The sequence below is a fragment of the Sciurus vulgaris genome, assembly GCF_902686455.1.
Source record: "Sciurus vulgaris genome assembly, chromosome: 1".
In the NCBI taxonomy this organism is placed as follows: domain Eukaryota; kingdom Metazoa; phylum Chordata; class Mammalia; order Rodentia; family Sciuridae; genus Sciurus; species Sciurus vulgaris.
In genome coordinates this window covers 8111336-8127435 of record NC_136461.1, presented here as the reverse complement: position 1 = coordinate 8127435, position 16100 = coordinate 8111336, and the positions used below count along the sequence as shown (strand labels likewise).

At 57.7% G+C, this 16100-nt stretch overlaps 1 protein-coding gene and 1 long non-coding RNA gene across 2 annotated transcripts; one reads left to right on the top strand and one right to left on the bottom strand.

Annotated features, from left to right (window-relative positions):
• Nucleotides 1-316: 316 nt before the first annotated feature.
• DRAXIN (dorsal inhibitory axon guidance protein) lies at nucleotides 317-14405 on the bottom strand. The gene is made up of 6 exons (XM_079152803.1): nucleotides 13942-14405; nucleotides 11711-11895; nucleotides 9652-9763; nucleotides 9208-9294; nucleotides 7714-7803; nucleotides 317-4828 (listed from the first exon to the last, which is right to left on the bottom strand). The coding sequence occupies exons 1-6, from the start codon at nucleotides 14384-14386 to the stop codon at nucleotides 4716-4718; spliced, it is 1032 nt and encodes a 343-aa protein (XP_079008929.1). The 5' UTR covers nucleotides 14387-14405; the 3' UTR covers nucleotides 317-4715.
• On the top strand, nucleotides 5005-10749 carry LOC306669038. Its single transcript, XR_013766003.1, has 3 exons — nucleotides 5005-5160; nucleotides 7057-7147; nucleotides 10047-10749. It is a non-coding gene; the product is annotated as an uncharacterized lncRNA (long non-coding RNA).
• Nucleotides 14406-16100: the final 1695 nt, after the last annotated feature.

Genomic DNA, 16100 nt, shown 5'->3' with positions numbered 1-16100 from the left:
ACGAAGCCTCTGGAGGCCAGGCTGCAGTGACCAGCCTTGTAAACTGAGACCTCAGCTGCCCCAACCCTAAAATGGGCAGGAAAATAAAAACATGAGAATCTGGCCCAAGAGGTCGGGCTCAGGGACCACAAGGAAGTCTAGGGGAAGGCAGGGACCCGCCTGCCTTGCTGCCTGGCTCAGAGCCGATGCTCAGTGCGATGTGTGGGAAGTGGCAGGGGAAACACTGGGCGTCGGGTCCCCTCCAAGGGCCCTGGCGATGCTCTGCCAGCAGAGACAGACCATCAGCTGGGGAAACAGAAGGAAGCGAGGCAGCGCAGCGACCACCATCTCTTTATTTACAGCTCGCGGCACACATGCAACGGGACGTCATAGGGCTGTAAGGGTGCAGCCCACCTGCTGCTCCCAGGCTTTAAACAGGAGCCACGCCCCCCCAAGGAACTTCCTAAATCAGAAAACCCCATGACTGAGGGTCCTAGGCCCAGTGCCCCATTTCCTTTCCTCTAACAGAGGGCCAGTGCCAGCCCAGGAGGCAGCGCCAGAGCCTGCAAGTCTGAGTGGCACAGCGAAGCGGATCTCGGATTTGCCAACACACATTTGAATGCAAATGCCCTGAACTACCCCAGTGTCCCCAACCATCCCACATCCCTGTTTTCCACTCTGCATCCCAGACCTGGGATTCTCAAACTTCATGGTGCAAAAGGATGACCTGGAGAACTTGCCAAAAGCCAGGTGGCTGGGTCGCCCCCCGACACACACCAAGATTCGGGTTCAGTAGGTATGGGGTGGAGGCTAAGGTTCTGTGCTGCTACCAGGCTCCCGGGCGATGCTGCAGGCCTGGGCCACACTGAGGGGTGAGGACCAGACAGCCTCTCGCAGCCAGAAGTGTCCCCCAGGGATCCTGCATCAGACCACCTGTTCTGCCTTAGAATCCAGAAAACATTCTCCCTGAAATATAAACCCCTGGTTCTGCAACTGCCCACCCCTGCCCACAGCCCCCGGGCACACACACACACACACACACACACACACACACACACACACACTGGCTAGTGCCTGTGAGCATCACGTGATCTTGGAGGGACGGAGCCCAACCCAGCCCTGTGAAGCTCTCAGCGGCTCCCTTCCTGGGCCGCTCCAGTCTCTCCCAGGTTTCCTGGCTGTCCTGTTGCTTCTAAACATGTTCTTTGCAGGTTACGTAAATGTCTACTGTATCCAGCTGCAAAGTTGAACCTCATGGTAAGGTCATGGCCCCGCTGTCTCCAGGGCTTATTCTAAAGATCCACCTTGCAGCGTCTCAGTGGTACATGTGGGTTGTGGCTTTGGGATTTGACTTGCCCTCAGTCACTTTTCGAGGATCAAATTAAGCCGTCATTTTTCCCAGGAGATTTGTCTCTCATGTCATCAGACCCTCAGCTCATTACCAGCAGACATAGAAACCACCCTTGGAGTCACCAGTCCAAGCACCGAAAGGCAGCCCCTTGGTCACGGTGGGGATCGCTGGGAATGGCAGCGAGGTTTCAGCTGGAGGATCCACAGGTGGGCTCGGTGACCATCCCAGCAGCTGCTGGTTTCCTCTTGGACCCAGCTCAGCTCTCCCTGTGGCACATTCTTACACTTGGGGAAAGTCACTTGCTCCTCCAGCTCTGCAGCAGTGCCTGGAATCTACACCTGCTGCTCAGGGGGGTGTCCAGAACAATCTTCCACACTCCACAGAACCCCACCCCTTTTTCCTGATGGAGCATCTCATGGCCCAGCATTGGAAGAACATACTGTGAAGTCTGCGTGGTGACAGAAGTCGTCTCTAAGTACGTGATGAGTCACTGAGACCAGAAGGCCTACTAAGACTCTCCCAGAATGATTGATTAGGTGGCACCGCGGGTTTGTCATGTGTCTGTGCTGTTCCAAACACCTCTTAAGGATTAGGCATTTCTTCTTCACAACACCTCTATGAAGGAAGAGGCATTATCCCTGTTTTATTTCATTTCTATTTTCTGTAATGCCGGGGATTGAACCCAGGGCCTCACACATGCTAGGCAAACGTTCTACCATGAGACATACCTGTAGCCCCAGGCCCCATTTTACAGGTGAAAAACCGGAGCACAGAGACCTTAAGTAACTTTCCAAAGGTCAGCAAGGTGGTGAGAGGTAGAACCTGCTATTTTCATCACAGGCTGGACTGCAAGAGATGGGAGGCCAGAGGAGAGGTTCTCTAGAGCCACCTGGGAAATATGAAGCCTGGACCACAACTCAGACCAAGCAGGATGTAGCTCCGTGGTACAGCAGCTACCCAGCCTGTGCAAGGCCCTGGGTTCGAACCCTAGCATTGCAAAAAACAAAACAAGTCAAAGTCTATATCAAAACCGTCTTGGCGCCTGGACTGCAGGCCTTTGGAAGTTCCTGGATTATTCAATGTTTGCTAAGAACGAACAGATTGGGGCAAGGGCTGACGGAATATGGACAAATCTGACCCACTGCCTGTTTGGGGGTAGCCTGCAAGGTAAGCATGGTTTTACATTTTAAGTGGTTTTTAGAAAATCAAAAGAAGAAGAATATTTTGTGACCTGGGAAAATCATACGAATCTCAAACCTGTCCATGAGTGTTTCCTGGGTACATAGCCAAGAGGCTTCATTTCTACCTTGTCCATGGCTGCTTTGAGTTATGGCTGTCGTGTAGTTTGGCACGAGAGTATATGGTCTGCAAAGTCTAAAATATTTATTTGGCCCTTCATGGTAAAAGTTTGCTGAACTCTGGATTAGAGGAAATCAGCTTCTGTGCCAGCAAAAGAAATTTAAGATAGACTCAAGGAAGAACCTCCTGGCAGGGAGGTGGATGGAACACTTGAGGGGCTTTGGAATCCCCAACTCTGAAGTTAAATGGATTCCACCTTCCCACCCACTCCCCCACCAATGCAAAATGGAGGTATTTAGGGCAGAGACGTGTCCTGGGATTTCCACTGTGGTAGGCAGTGATAATTCTGCAGCCTTTCAAGCTTTGCTCTCCACTGCTGATGTCCTGGGCCTTCCTAACTGCGGGTCCCAGCCTTAGCAAGGCTGGATTCTCTGCCCGGAGGCACCCTTGAGGATTCTCCCCCACAGAGCCAGCACAATCCAGAATCCTCCACGCCATGGGAGGCTCTCGGCATGCGGCTTGTCTGGTCTTAGACACAAAACTGCTGGCAGATTCACTTTCCAACCAGCTGGCTTTGATCTGTTTCAGTTCTCCTGCCCTCCCTTCTGCCCCCAAGATTCCTGTGCCAATCAAACTTGAAGAGGGAGGGAAGAACAGGCATAATGGATTTCTTCTAGATCTACCTGCTTTCCTTGGTGCCTGACCCTTGACCTCAACTGATTTGCCCAAAGCTGTAAACAGTCCTGGCATCCCAGGGCTGTGGTCCAGGCCAGTGAGGGGTTCGCATAAGGAAAACTTTTGTCATTTGCAGCCTGGTTTGCCCTGAACCAGACAGTGGCCAGGAGTGACATGCCACGTGAGAGGATTTAAATGGTTGTCCCAACCCTGGAGCCAGATCTGCTGGTGGGTATCACGGGTCTTGCTCTCTGAAGCACCCCAATCTCAGAGGTACCTCCACTTTCCAATGGGGTCTGCTGCAGAAGTATAGGTGGGGTCCAGGGATGGTCTCCAGGGGGACCTGGGAATCACTAAACAGTGTGCAGAGTGGGTATACACAGGTGACCAGTGTCCGTGTGTCTCTATGCTCGTGTCAGAACTGCTGGGGTAGGCACTCTCAGGACACCTCGGAAGTGCATGTTTCCAGGCTGGTGAGTAAGACCACAGGAACATCCGGAGCAGGGTAATTGCTCCCCACCCCCACAACACTTCACGTCTCAGAACATGGACACCAGAGGACAGGGACTAATTTGTCCAGATCAGTCCTTGCACACACACAGATGCTTACTGTCCATGCTGTCTTATTTTTAAAGATAATCCACCTATGTCCAGGGAAGGTGGAGAACAGACAAGTTATTCCAGCCAAAAGGAACTGCATCTCTCTTGCAGAAAGCCGTGGAGAACCTGGAATAAGTTCTGGCTGTGAAGGGCAAGAACTTGGTCCTTGGTGCTTCAGAGTCCTGGCCCAGGCTCAGATCCTCCCCTCCCATTGCCATCTGCTGAGCTGGAATCTGCATGTCAACTAGACCCCGGGGGATTCTTACCTATGTTAAGATTGAGGATCTGATCCGAGACCCTGGACAAGCCACGCAACCAAGCGAGCCTCAGTGTCCTCACCTGCAGAACGGTGCCGGTGCCGGCTAGAAGAGGTCATTATGAAAATCCCAAGAGATAACGCATTCCACGCTCTGAGCGCGGCGCCTGGTACACAAGAGAGTTCCAGATTCGTCCTGGGGGCCACCAGCTTTGTTTCACGCTCCAAAACGGCGTTATGAACGTGAAGCGGCTGCAGTGCTGCTGCCGGACAGTAGAGGGCGCTCTCGCCGTGGCCATCGCGGAGAGCTGGACACGCGGGCTGCGGGCTGCACGGGTCCGCCGGGCAGGTGCAGGTGGGCTGCGGTGTGTCTCCTGGGAGGGGGCGGCTCGGCTGCCCAGCGGGCCCGCTCTGGGGCTGAGTGTCCTGAGTCTGCAATGGCAGCCTAAGCCATCGGTCCCTACTGATGTCCCACTGCTAGTTACAAATCGCCCGGCTTCTCCAAACCTCCGGCCTCGGTCCCGGGGCCACTGGGGAGGCGCCTCCCTTGGGTCGCTAGACGTTGATGAAGGATCCCTGGTCGCCGTTGGCCGTCTCGGGCTCCACGCAGCGCCCCTTCCTCCGCGTGACCCTGCGGTTCCGGTGGAACTTGGCGTAGCAGCGCAGCCCTGGGCCGAGGGAGGCAAGGGTCAGGCCTGCGACCCCTGTCCCCTCCCCTGCCGGGCCCTGCTCCCCTGCTGCCTTCCTCCCCATTCTGCCCTGCAGCCCGCACAGCGCCTGCGTGAGCTCGGGGCTGAGGTGTAGCTCAGCCGCAGAGGCCGCCCGGGTGCCATCCCCTGAGTGCGGGCTGGGCGCTAGCGGGTGGAGCACAGGGGACTTTTAGGGCGGCGAAAATATTCGGTGTCATACCGTGATGGTGGGTGCGTGTCACGCTCAGGGCAAAGCCCACAGAATGGACAGCACACGGGGCCTCGAGTCAACTACGGACGCTAAAACTAAGGTGGGTCTCCGCGGAACAAATGCCCCCGGTCGGTGCAGACGGCTGTTAGGGAAGACTTGCAAGGGAGGAAGGGAGTAGAACCCCGCCCTGCGCGTTTCCTCTGAAAATAAAGCTGGCGATTTAAAAATTGGAAGGAAAATTATATAGATAGATATAGATATAATTTATATATACATAAATTTTTCTCCCAATTTTTAAATATATATATATATTTATTTTTTCCTAATGTATTGAACCCAGGATCCCTCACATACTAAGTAGGCACTGTACCTCCAAACTACACCATCTCCTAAAACTTTTTAAAAAAATGACTCAAATTCTGCCCTTCCCTATAAATTCTCCCATGGCTTCCGTCATACTTAAAATGAAATCTAGACTTCATATGTTTGCTTACAAGGCCGTTCAGGACCTGGACCTGTCCACCTGTCCGATGTGGTTACCTCCCACCCTCCTGGCTAGGTGCCAGGAGGTACTATAATCTACATCTGTAATCCCAGTGGCTCGGAGGCTGAGGCAGGAGGATTGCAAGTTCACAGCCAGCCTCAACAACTTAGCAAGGCCCTAAGCAACTCAGTGAGACCCTGTTTCTAAATGAAAAATAAAAAGGGCTGAGGACATGGCTCAGCGGTTGAGTGTCCCTGGGTTCAATCCCTGGTACCAATAACGAAAACAACAACAACAAAAAAACCAAACCCACCTCCCACCCTCCTAACTGCAGCCACACTCTGTGCCTCAAGGCCGGAGCCCTGGCTGGATCCCAGGGCATCATAACCCTTGGTCTCTGGTCCAGCCCAGCCCTGGTGAGGGGGCTGCAGGTGCTCAGAGTGGTTTCAAACTCGGAGGTCAGACCAGCATACTCCCCTGCTTAAAACCTGCCCCCAACTTCCAAATTACAATCAAAACAAGATCCAAACAAGGCCGAGACCTGTGCCATCCTTCTGGAAGCTTCTCTCACCTCCCCTGTCCCACCTTCGCCATGGGTCACCACACCAGGCCCTACACCCTGTCCCTCGCCCCCCCCACCTTCGGGTAGCTGGCTGTACCAGCTGAAGTGATGTGCTTTCTCTGGTCTCACTGGCGGGTAATCCAACGGGTGCAGAATCTGCAGGTCCTTTTCCCTGCTGGATCTCCCGTGTCCAGTACTTACCAGTACCCCACACCCAGTAGGCACTCAAATGTGTTTCTTACCTGACTAGATGAATGGTCGGAAACAAGTACCTTTACTGCCTCCCCAGAAGATGATTTTTGAAGATAATGTGAGCACCATTGGACTCAGGTAACTCAGGTTCATAGAGGGACTGGGTCCGAATTCTCCCACTCAGGAGAGGGCAATGCAGATTGGGTATCAGATGGTACTGGGTAATTATTGTTCAGTTGTGGTATCTTGGTTATAAGAGGGTACTTATCTCCTGCCCCTGCCCTCTGGTACAGGGGATTGAACCCAGGGATGCTTTCCCACTGAGTTACGTCCCCAGCTCATAATTTATTTACTTATTTTTGAGATGGGGTTTCCCTAAGTTGCTTAGGTCTCCATAAGTTGCTGAGACTGGCCTCAAACTTGCAATCCTCCTTCCTCAGCCTCCCAAGTCACAGGTATTACAGGTGTGAACAAGAAGGTACTTATTCCTTAGAGATATGTGCTAAAATATTTCTGAAATATCTGTATACTCTCAGGAGTTGCTTAAAAATCATATTGGAACGAGGGAAGTGGGTGTGGGGGAGACAGCGAGATTGCTATAAACTGGTAATTATTGAACTGGTAATTATTAATTATAAACTGGTAATTATTGATGGGAAATGGAGGTTCATCATAATATTCTGGCTACTTTAGTATATATTTGAAAATTTCCAGAGCATCCAATTGGAAATATTCTTTTCTTTCCTTCTTTCTTTCAGCTGTGCTGGGGATGGAACCCAGGGCCTCACACATGCTGGGCAAGTGCTCTACCACTGAGCTGCACCCGGCCTCCCCTCCCCCTGGAAACGTGTAAGTTTGGACAAGTGCCAGTTTTGTGAGTGGGGACCCTACTAGCTGCTCCCTTCTAGGGCTGGCTGTGAGGACCTCAGGAGATGAAGCGCAGAGCCTGGGACTTCTGGGTGCGTGTCTCTATAAGTTGCTGAGGCTGGCCCCAAATTTGCAATCCTCCTGCCTCAGCCTCCCGAGTCGTCACACAGCTAAGGTGGGAGCTGGAGGGGCTAACCCCGCATCCTCCCGCCTCCCTACCACGGGTGCGGGGAAACCCCCCAACCTGCTAGCGCACTGGGAGGCCTCCCCTGGGGGAGAATGTTGGAGCTCATTTAAAGAGGCTGCTCCTTCCCCTACTGCCACCTCCTGATGTGGGACGGCAGCCGGCTTGTGTTTCAAGAGATGGGAAAAGCGAGTGGGAGAAGGCACGCCAGGAGCAAGCCGCTGCGACCCAGATCTGCAGCGCCCCTGGGATTCTCCCACCCGCTCCTGCCCACCGGCCCTCCCCCCGTGGGCCAGGACGTCTTGTCATCCACTCGTCGCATGACCAGCCTGAGAAGCAGGCTGTGCCCGCGGGCGGGACTCACCTTCCACGCACATGCAGTCGTCGAAGCATTTGTTGTTGAGGCCGCGGTTGTGGGGGGTGCAGAGATGCTCCCGCAGGTCGCAGCAGGTCCCTGCCCACACGGCGAGAGCAGGCGGTCAGCCAGGTGGGGCAGCCCTCCCCGCCACCCAGCTCCCATCCCCCGAGAGGACATCCATCATCCCGCGGCAGCGCGGACCATCTGGTGTGCAAGCCTCCCTGGCCGGAACCACCCATGGATGTCAAGGCTGAGACCCCTGGGGGCGGGTGGCAGAGGCCCCCACCTGCCCCCCGGTGACTGATGGATTAGGGGCAGAGGGAAGGTGGTGTGGGGTCACCTCCCTGGGAGGTGGGTGAACAGCTGGGGGCTGCCAGGTGTGGAGTCAGCTCGGAGCAGGGAGGGGCCTCAGGGGTCAGCGACAGCAATGCCTCTTCCGACAGATGGGGAACCCCAGGCAGGCCCAGGCATGGCTCTCCACGCTGCCCGCTCTCAAGGACCGTCCAGTTGACAGGCACAAGCTGGACCTTCCCTTTGTGCCCAGGGCGCACCCAGGGGCTGGGGAGGAAACGGCCTGTGGGAGGGTGGGTGGCCTGACGCAGTGCCCAGCAGCTGGTTTGGTTCCAGTCTTGCAGAATGTTCTGGCCACCGGTGCAACTGTCCAGAGGTGCACGGCTCAGCGCTCTCCCCAGGCACTTAGGTTCAGTGGCAATTAGCCGATGGCCTCCAGCTGTCGGCAGCTTCAGGGGCCACCTGGCCCATGACAGGTGGCTCCTCAGCAGCCCCAGGCCTTGAGAGCAGGCCAGGGCTGGGGACAGGGCCTGTGGGCTCCACCCGGCGTTCGCTGGGGCCCCTGCACAGCTCGAGACTTTGCATCCGTCTGAGGGTTTTTCTGTCCACCTTGGCCTCCTCTCATGTCACAGACCCCTCCCTCCATAAGCCTCCTGCTCCTCCCACCCCCCCAGTGTCTGCGTCTGGAAGGCCTGTCCGACTCCACCGGATCAGTAGTTCGGGGCATTACTCAAAACATTAGGCCCTTGTTTTACTCCATCTTGGTGGGGACAGATGCTAATGGGCGAGGATGTCATCCTGGGAAAGGCTGGCAGTGTCTTGATGGGACAAGGACAGAATCAAAACCTGCTGGATGCTCGGAGGAAGAGGTAGGAGAGGATCTCCCGACCCGGGGCAGTGTGGGCTTGGAACCAGGTTGACCCAGGTTCGAGTCACCGCCTGGCCGTGTGACCTTGGGCCGGAGCCGGCCTCTCTGAGGCCCAGCTGCCTGCCTGAGGGTGACAGTGACCCTCTCTCTGGGTGGTGAGAGTCACGCAGCGAGTGAAGTGAGTACGACAGACACTCTCAGGAAATGGGTGGCTGCCGTCGACATTAGTCATTGTCCGCAGGGGACATGGAGCCTGAGGTCTTGCTCGTGTGCCTGGGACCCCTTCCCACCCTGACCCGGCTTCCTCCCAGCCTGGGCCCAGAGCGTGGACGCCGGCGAACCTGGCAGGCAGTCCTGGTGATGGTCGCACGGCTCCCCTTCGGCTGGCGATGTCTCGTTGCTGTCTCTGAACTGAGCCCAGGGCTTCTCTGGAACGAGAAGACACGGTGTCAGAGCTGAGGCCCCGCAGAGCAGAGAGCAGGGTGTCACCCTGGCTGGGCCGTCGCTGCCACCGCGTGACTTGGACAAGGTGCTGTCCTCTGAGCCTCAGCTTTTTTTTCTCTAAAATGGGTCAGCAGCAGCGCGGCCCCACAGCGTTCCTGCCCTGGGCTGAGGCACGGCAGCGCTGGGCCTGACTAACGCCCACTGGGATGCTCCGTGTTCAGTCAGCTCTGCTTCAGACTCACGCACCCAGCCCACCTCGCGCAGGCAGATCCGGCTGGGCTCACTGCCCCCGGCGGGCGGTGGGGAGCCGGGCCTGGCGGAGGGTGGGGAGGCCACGGTACCTTTCTTCTTTGTAGAGGGCCAGACTTCGGGTTTTAAATCTTCATAATCCGTCCAGTCGAACAAGGCCATGTCCAGCGTGGGCATCACCTCAGCGTCAGACCTGGGCTGCGACTACAGAAGAGGAACGGGGGGGGGGGGGGGGGGACCCTGAAGCTTCCCACAAGTCAGGGAGAAACATGGGGCAAACGAGAGGCTGGCAGAGGTCACCTTGATCTCCACCGGGTAGTCTGAATCCCAGTCGAGGACATCGGGGGAGCTGCCCACAGGACCCTCTGAGCAGAGCGGACACCACCCCTGGGCTGAGGGAGCTCTTGCTTGCTCAGGGTCTCGAAGCCCAGGAGGAGGGACTGGAAGAAGTGCAGCCGCTGACTTCTCTGTCCTCTCCTCTCCTCAGCTCTCCGAGGCACGGTGGAGGCCGGGGACGAGGGCTCTGTCCACTCAAAGCTCCCACCAATGGCCTCAAAACTGCTGAAGACCAGAGCCATGGCTGGAACTGCACGTGGTCACTGTGCACAGTAGGACACAGCTATAACTACTCCCAGAGCTGGGTTCTCAACTGGTGGCCTTCAGGGGACCTCCAGTGACACAGCTAACCATGGACTCCCCAGCTTTCATCCAGAATCTCAAAAGGGTACAGGACCCAAAAAGAGGACAAGCAGTGTCCCCCTTCACTCATGGCGGACACGTTCCAGGACCGCCGTGGGTGCTTGAAGCGTGGGCGATGCTGAGCCTGATTCGCTGGGTTCTCCCTACACACACAGGCCTGCGAGGGAGCGCAGTGTCTACACTAGGCTCAGCTGGACGTAAACAACAGTGACTAATAATAAGACAATCAGCAACATGCTAGAATAAAATTCTGTGAATATGGTTTTTCTCTCTCTCTGCACGGCAATCTCTGAGACAATACATAAAAGAAGCACCTTACGGCCCGTATTCATCATCTCCGAGACGCCAGCAGCCCTGTTCTTGTGCTTTGGGGCCGTTATTAAGTAAAATAAGGGTTTCTGGAACACAGCACAGCTGTGCCACACAACCAATTTGATTCAACTAGTAGAGCTGCTAAGAGACTAAGGGGCAGGTAGCATGCACAGCATGGACACGGTGTATCTGATCATGTCCTGGGTGAGACGGAGTGGGGTTCCTTCTATTGCTACTCCAAACAGCAAAACCTATGAAGTGAGTTGGGCACAGTGGCGCACACCTGTAATCCCAGAGACTCAGGAGGCTGAGGCGGGAGGATCGAAAGTTTGAGAACAGCCTCAGCAACTTAGCGAGATCCTCAGCAAATTACTGAGACTGTCTCAAAAAAAAAAAAAGCACCCTTGGGTTCAATCCCCAGTGCATCCCCCCCCCAAAAAAAACTCCTATGAATTTTTTATTTCTGGAATTTTCAATTAATGTTTTGGGACTCTAATGGATTGAAATTGTAGAAAGTAGATTATGGATAAGGGGGACTACTATACTGACAAAATATCTATCTTTATTTACTATTTCTTATACAATATGTCAGATGAATCATGTGTCTTATGGATCCTTTTTATTTTTAAAAAGATCTCGAAGCCACGGCGGAGGGCCAGAGTGGCTGGGTCACTCCTACACGCCCTCCTGGAACTGCCCGTGGGTGGCGCTTTCCTGCACTCCCTGGCTTGGTCTCTCTTGGGTCTGTCTCGAGAATCAGGAAGAGTGGGTCACCTGCTCACTGATGCTAGATAATTCCGGGTCACGAGGACGTGGTGTTCACGCCGCTGTGACCAACCTCCATCCTCTTCTGGACTCTAAAGCTCTTTCCTAAGGGCCTTACCACTGCACAGAGGCCAGTGCGCCAAGCCGTGCTGCTTCCTCGGCCGTCCCCAGAGGGAGCCCCAGGCCACCTTCTCCTGGGCAGTGGTGCCGGTCCCCAGGAGGAGGGCAGCTGGGCCCAACTGCACTGGCCTCAGGAGGCTGGGTGTCCACCCGGGCCTGTGACCCCCACCAGCACCCTCCTGCCAGGCCTCGGTCCCCCTTAGTGTTTGTGTGACATGGTTTGAAGTTCCACCTGGATGGTTTGGGGCGCCTTACCTGAGGCCGCAGAGAGGTGACAGGCAGGATTAGGGACTCTTCGGTGACAGGGGCGGCCTCCAGAGTGGTCAGGGAGAGCATGGCGGGTGCCAGGCTGGTGGAGGGCTCCTCCGTGGCGGCCGCCAGTGTCCGGGTTTCGGGGTGCTCCACCTTCTTCCTCAGGGAGCTGGGGACCAAGGCGCGGCCTGGGGGCCAGGGCAGGAGGCAGGGTCTTGACTCACTGCCACCGGGTCACCTGCAGCACTACCTACCTCTTCCGCAGCAGGGACCCGGGACAGCCCTTGGCTCAGCCGCCGTCCCTGCGACCTGCCCCCGGGAGGGTGCACAGTGCCGCTGGGGAGACGACCCAGGCTCCTCCCTGCGAGGCCGCATCTGGCAGTCCATGTCAGGGCTGGCTGGGGGCGGGCGGGGACTCGGCGTGACAAGTGGGAACTGGTGGACTGACTGTGGAGGGCTTCCTGGAGCAGATGAAGTTGGACAGGGGAGCGTCCTGGTGGGGCTGAGGGACGGGGCAGGGTGAGAGGTCTCTGAGGAGGCTGGGAGTGAGTGCCACAGCTTGCCACACACCGTGGCGGTGCTTCCTCTGTGGCGATAACTAGTCACCGCCTGACTTATTGAGCACCTGCTCTCCTGGGTCCCAGAGGAGCCGCTTCACAAGCATTAGTCCATCTGACCACTGCAGCAGCTCTGGGAAGTGGGCACTCCTACAGCCTCATTTATAGGGGAGGAAACTGAAGCACAGAGATGCTAGGTAACTTGCCTAAGGACACACAGCTCATTAGTAGCCTTGGGCCCAGGTTCATCTGAGGGCAAGCCAGTGCATTTAACCACTGGTGTCACCTGCCAAGACACACGGATGTAGGGGGGTATGAGTGTGAGGGGAAGAGCGCGCAGGGCCATGAGGGGGTCATGGACGATGGGACTGGAGAGGGGCCAGGGGGCCACGGTTTGTCCTTGCCTCTTTTGCTGAGGCAAGACCTGGCTGGAAGCTCGGCTGGGCCCGCTGGGGTCACCCTGCCCTGCAGAAGTGAATCTCAGAGTCGACGGGGTCTTGGGAACCATTCATTTTTGCAGACAAGGAAACCAAGGCCCCGTCAGCTTCGGAGCTGGCGGTCAGCAGAGCTGGGCCCGGCGGCAGACCTTTGTCCCCGCCCTCTGCCCACTGTGCCAGCCCTCCTAGGAGTCCCCTGCTCCTCTGAAGCTGGGGAGCTGCAGTGGAGCTGGGAGGAGGCCCACGTGCGCCTCCTGTCGTCCTCCAGGGCACCAGGAGCCCCCGCAGCCCCACACAGGTGGCCTCTGGGGAGGGAGGCCGGAAGCCAAGCTGGCCTGTGTGTGGGTTCCCTGCCCTGGGGCCTCGGGAGCCTGGCGGGGCAGAGAGCCCAGCTGCTTGCAGAAGCGCCCGAGGCGCCACGCCTTCCTCCCTAGCACCCCCTCCCCTGTCTGCGGCGCTCATATGTCCCCTAGAGGCAGCTGGTCACACAGAGAGATCTGGAAGCCCAGGTCCCTGTGGGGGCCCAGGGTGGGTGCAGCTGCCCAGCCAGGTTTGTTCAGAGACGGAGTGACCAGCAGGAGGCTGGGCCGGCTGGAAGCTGGCTGAGGATGTAGGCAACGTGGGGAAAGCCAGGGAAGGTGAGCGGGGAGGGAGCAGCCCTAACACCGGCCTCCCTGCCTCAGCGTCCCAAGCAGCTGGGATCACAGGGTCGAACCTCCCTCCCAGCGAAACCTTCCTCCTTGACCTTTTCACAGGCACAGAAAGCTACAGGACACATGGGTCACTTGTGTCCAGGTCGGAGGACACTGATTTAGGGATCTGAAGGTCAACCAGCAGGGACTGCGCGTGGCTCCCAACACCGAGTCCCAAGCACTCTGTGAATCAGAGCTCGGACCTACACTGAGGGTGGGCGGGGCCGCAGCCTCGCTGTGCAGAGGGGCTGATGAGTGCTGGAGCCAGGACCTCAGACAGAGCTGGGTTCAGAGCCTGCACTCCTGCCCTCGCTCAGTTCCAGAGTTGATTAACGATGTGCTTGGAGGGCGTGGAACGATTGCACCTCAGGACTTGGAGTAGGTAAACTTAGGTCAGATATAAGGTAGAACTTCCCGACTTGAGGATGATCTATTGAGAAGACTGGGCTTCTATGGCTACCTACCCTCTCTTCCTCCCACGTCCCTCCCGCAGGCCGGCCCCGCCCTCCCGCCTGCCGCAGGACCCCACCCTCCCAGATCTCGGCTACCTCGGTGAGGCTTCCGCCTATCCCTGCGCCTCTTGTGCTCCCTGCTGCGTTTCTTCACCCTATCCCACCCTGGAGACCGGTTCTCCTTCTCAGCGTAGGGCACGGCCAGCCCCAGGAGCAGGTCGGTGTCCAGCAGCAGGCCTGCAGGACCTTGCCCCGGCGGCAGCCCCCCAGCCCCTGGCAGCCTAGAGGCCTGCCTGGAGGCAGTGACCCCAGCCCCATCCTGGGCCGGGCCGGGCAGGCCTGGGCCCCGCTCCCTCTTGCCCAGGCCCCGGTGGTGGTGGTGGCTGGCCTGGGGTGTCCAGGGGACAGGGAGGTCGCTGTGGTTCTCAGGCAGGTTCCGGGCGGGTGTTCCAGGTGCAAGGGAGTCTGCCGCGCTCCGCTCCAGGAGCCCCAGGAGCGCCAGGAACAGCACGGGGGCTTTGCGGAGGGCAGGCCCCGCCATTGGCTCCTCCCTGCAAGAAAAGCAGCGCTCTGGGCGGCCGGGCACCCCTCCTCGGGACGCCCCCAGATCCCAGGTGCACCAGCGGCTGGGAGTGGATCTGGGCGCTCGGTCCTCCCAGCAGCTCTGGAAATGGCTCCTGTTACTTACTTTTCTGAAGCAGCAATTAAGGAGCAGAGAGGGTAAGTGACACTTTCTAAGTGGCCTTTCTCCTGTGCTCTGGAGCCTCTGTGGCTGTCCCAGGACAGCTCGGCTCTGCCCTGGCCCCTGTTTTCTTGCCACCATGAGCGCTGAGGTCCCCAGAAGTTCTGACACCAAGGGAATTTGGGGATGGCTTCGTAGGCTTGGCACTGACCCCTGCAGTGTGGAGTGGCCGACCCCCCTGGAAGCAGAGCCACCTGGGGACCCAGTACCCTCCCTCCATGCTGAGCAGGAGCTGACCTCTGGTGGGTCCCGGGGATATGCAGGCTACGGCTCAGAAGGCCTGCAGCTGGGGGTACCGTGGGGTGTCTGTGGACTCCTGAGACACCCCACCTCACCCCACCCCAGCCTGTCTGCATCCAGCCAGGCTCTGCTGGTCAGCAGCTGATTGAATTTTTATGGCCTCGCCAGTGTTCCATTAGGCTCCCAAAGGTGCTTACGCCACTGTTTCTTTGTGATTTGTAGCCATATAATTGCCCAGGGCTGAGGAAAGGCTGGTGGCCTGTACCGATTCCTGGGTTTCCAGCATCCCTCCCTCCAGCAGGTCAGTGCCTGTGGCTCCCCACCCCAGCCAGCTCACCTCCAGCCCACTGAGGAGGGCAGGACCCAGGGGCTGCCACGGCCTGGGGAGCCCTGACCAGGCTGCTCACCCCCAGGCTGGGAGCTGGCACCTCCTCCCAGCCTCACGCGTGCTCTCCATGGTCCCGGGAACCTGGCCTCCACCACCCGTGGGTCTGCTTTTCCAGAGCCATGTGCTGAGCACAAAATGGTCCCATCATTTTCTGTCTTGTCCCCTATCCTGCTGCCTGAAGACCCTGAGGGAGGCTGGGAGAGGGGCTCCACCCGGGCCAGGCTTATGCCAACGTCTCTCATCACATGTCAGTCTATGCCTGAGGCCACAGGCCCAGTCCTCACTCGCTGACCTGGCCACCTTGCAGGCGGCAGAGGCTCCTGGCCCAGGCCTCGCCTCCTGTCCTTCCCTAATGAGAACCTGGAGGCCAGCGCTCCTGAAGCCCCAGGCTGCGCCCGGCTCACTAAAGGCCTGTCAGTCAAGCACGGCTGGGCTCAGAGGAACGCCTCGACCCGCCTCAGGGCCACAGCAGAGCCAGGGCTACAGTCCAGGCAGCCATTAAACCTGACCAGGCCAGCCTGGCCCTCTGCTCTCCCTGCCATGGGAGAGACTTGGCCTATGTTGGATGCCATCCAGGTTTAAGACCCAGCCCCGCCCTTCAGTCCTGCAGGGACATTGAGAGCCCGGGAGCAGCCCGCCGGACTCCTCCAATGAATGGAATCACCGCCCGCTCTCGTCCTGGAGGGTGGCAAGAGACCCAGAAACTCCAGGCAGGAGGCAAGAGGAGGCCTGGCAGAGAGGAGGCAGGCCCGCGGGCACTTACGGCAGCTTGCTGTCCCTGGGCACGCACGAGGCCAGCCAATGGTTCTCTGAGCATGGTGACCAGCCTGGGGGCTGGTCTTGGGGGACAGGAGATAAAGCCATCCCTGCCCCAGCTTCAGTACC

What these genes read in the sequence shown, in the direction of transcription:
- DRAXIN (XM_079152803.1), bottom strand. Translation starts at nt 14,386, where the DNA reads ATGGCGGGGCCTGCCCTCCGCAAAGCCCCCGTGCTGTTCCTGGCGCTC. An exon ending in GCCCTCTACAAAGAAGAAAG is followed by an intron (nt 9,295 to 9,651) that starts GTACCGTGGCCT and finishes TTCTCGTTCCAG; the next exon opens with AGAAGCCCTGGGCTCAGTTC. An exon ending in CGACTGCATGTGCGTGGAAG is followed by an intron (nt 4,829 to 7,713) that starts GTGAGTCCCGCC and finishes CCCTCGGCCCAG; the next exon opens with GGCTGCGCTGCTACGCCAAG.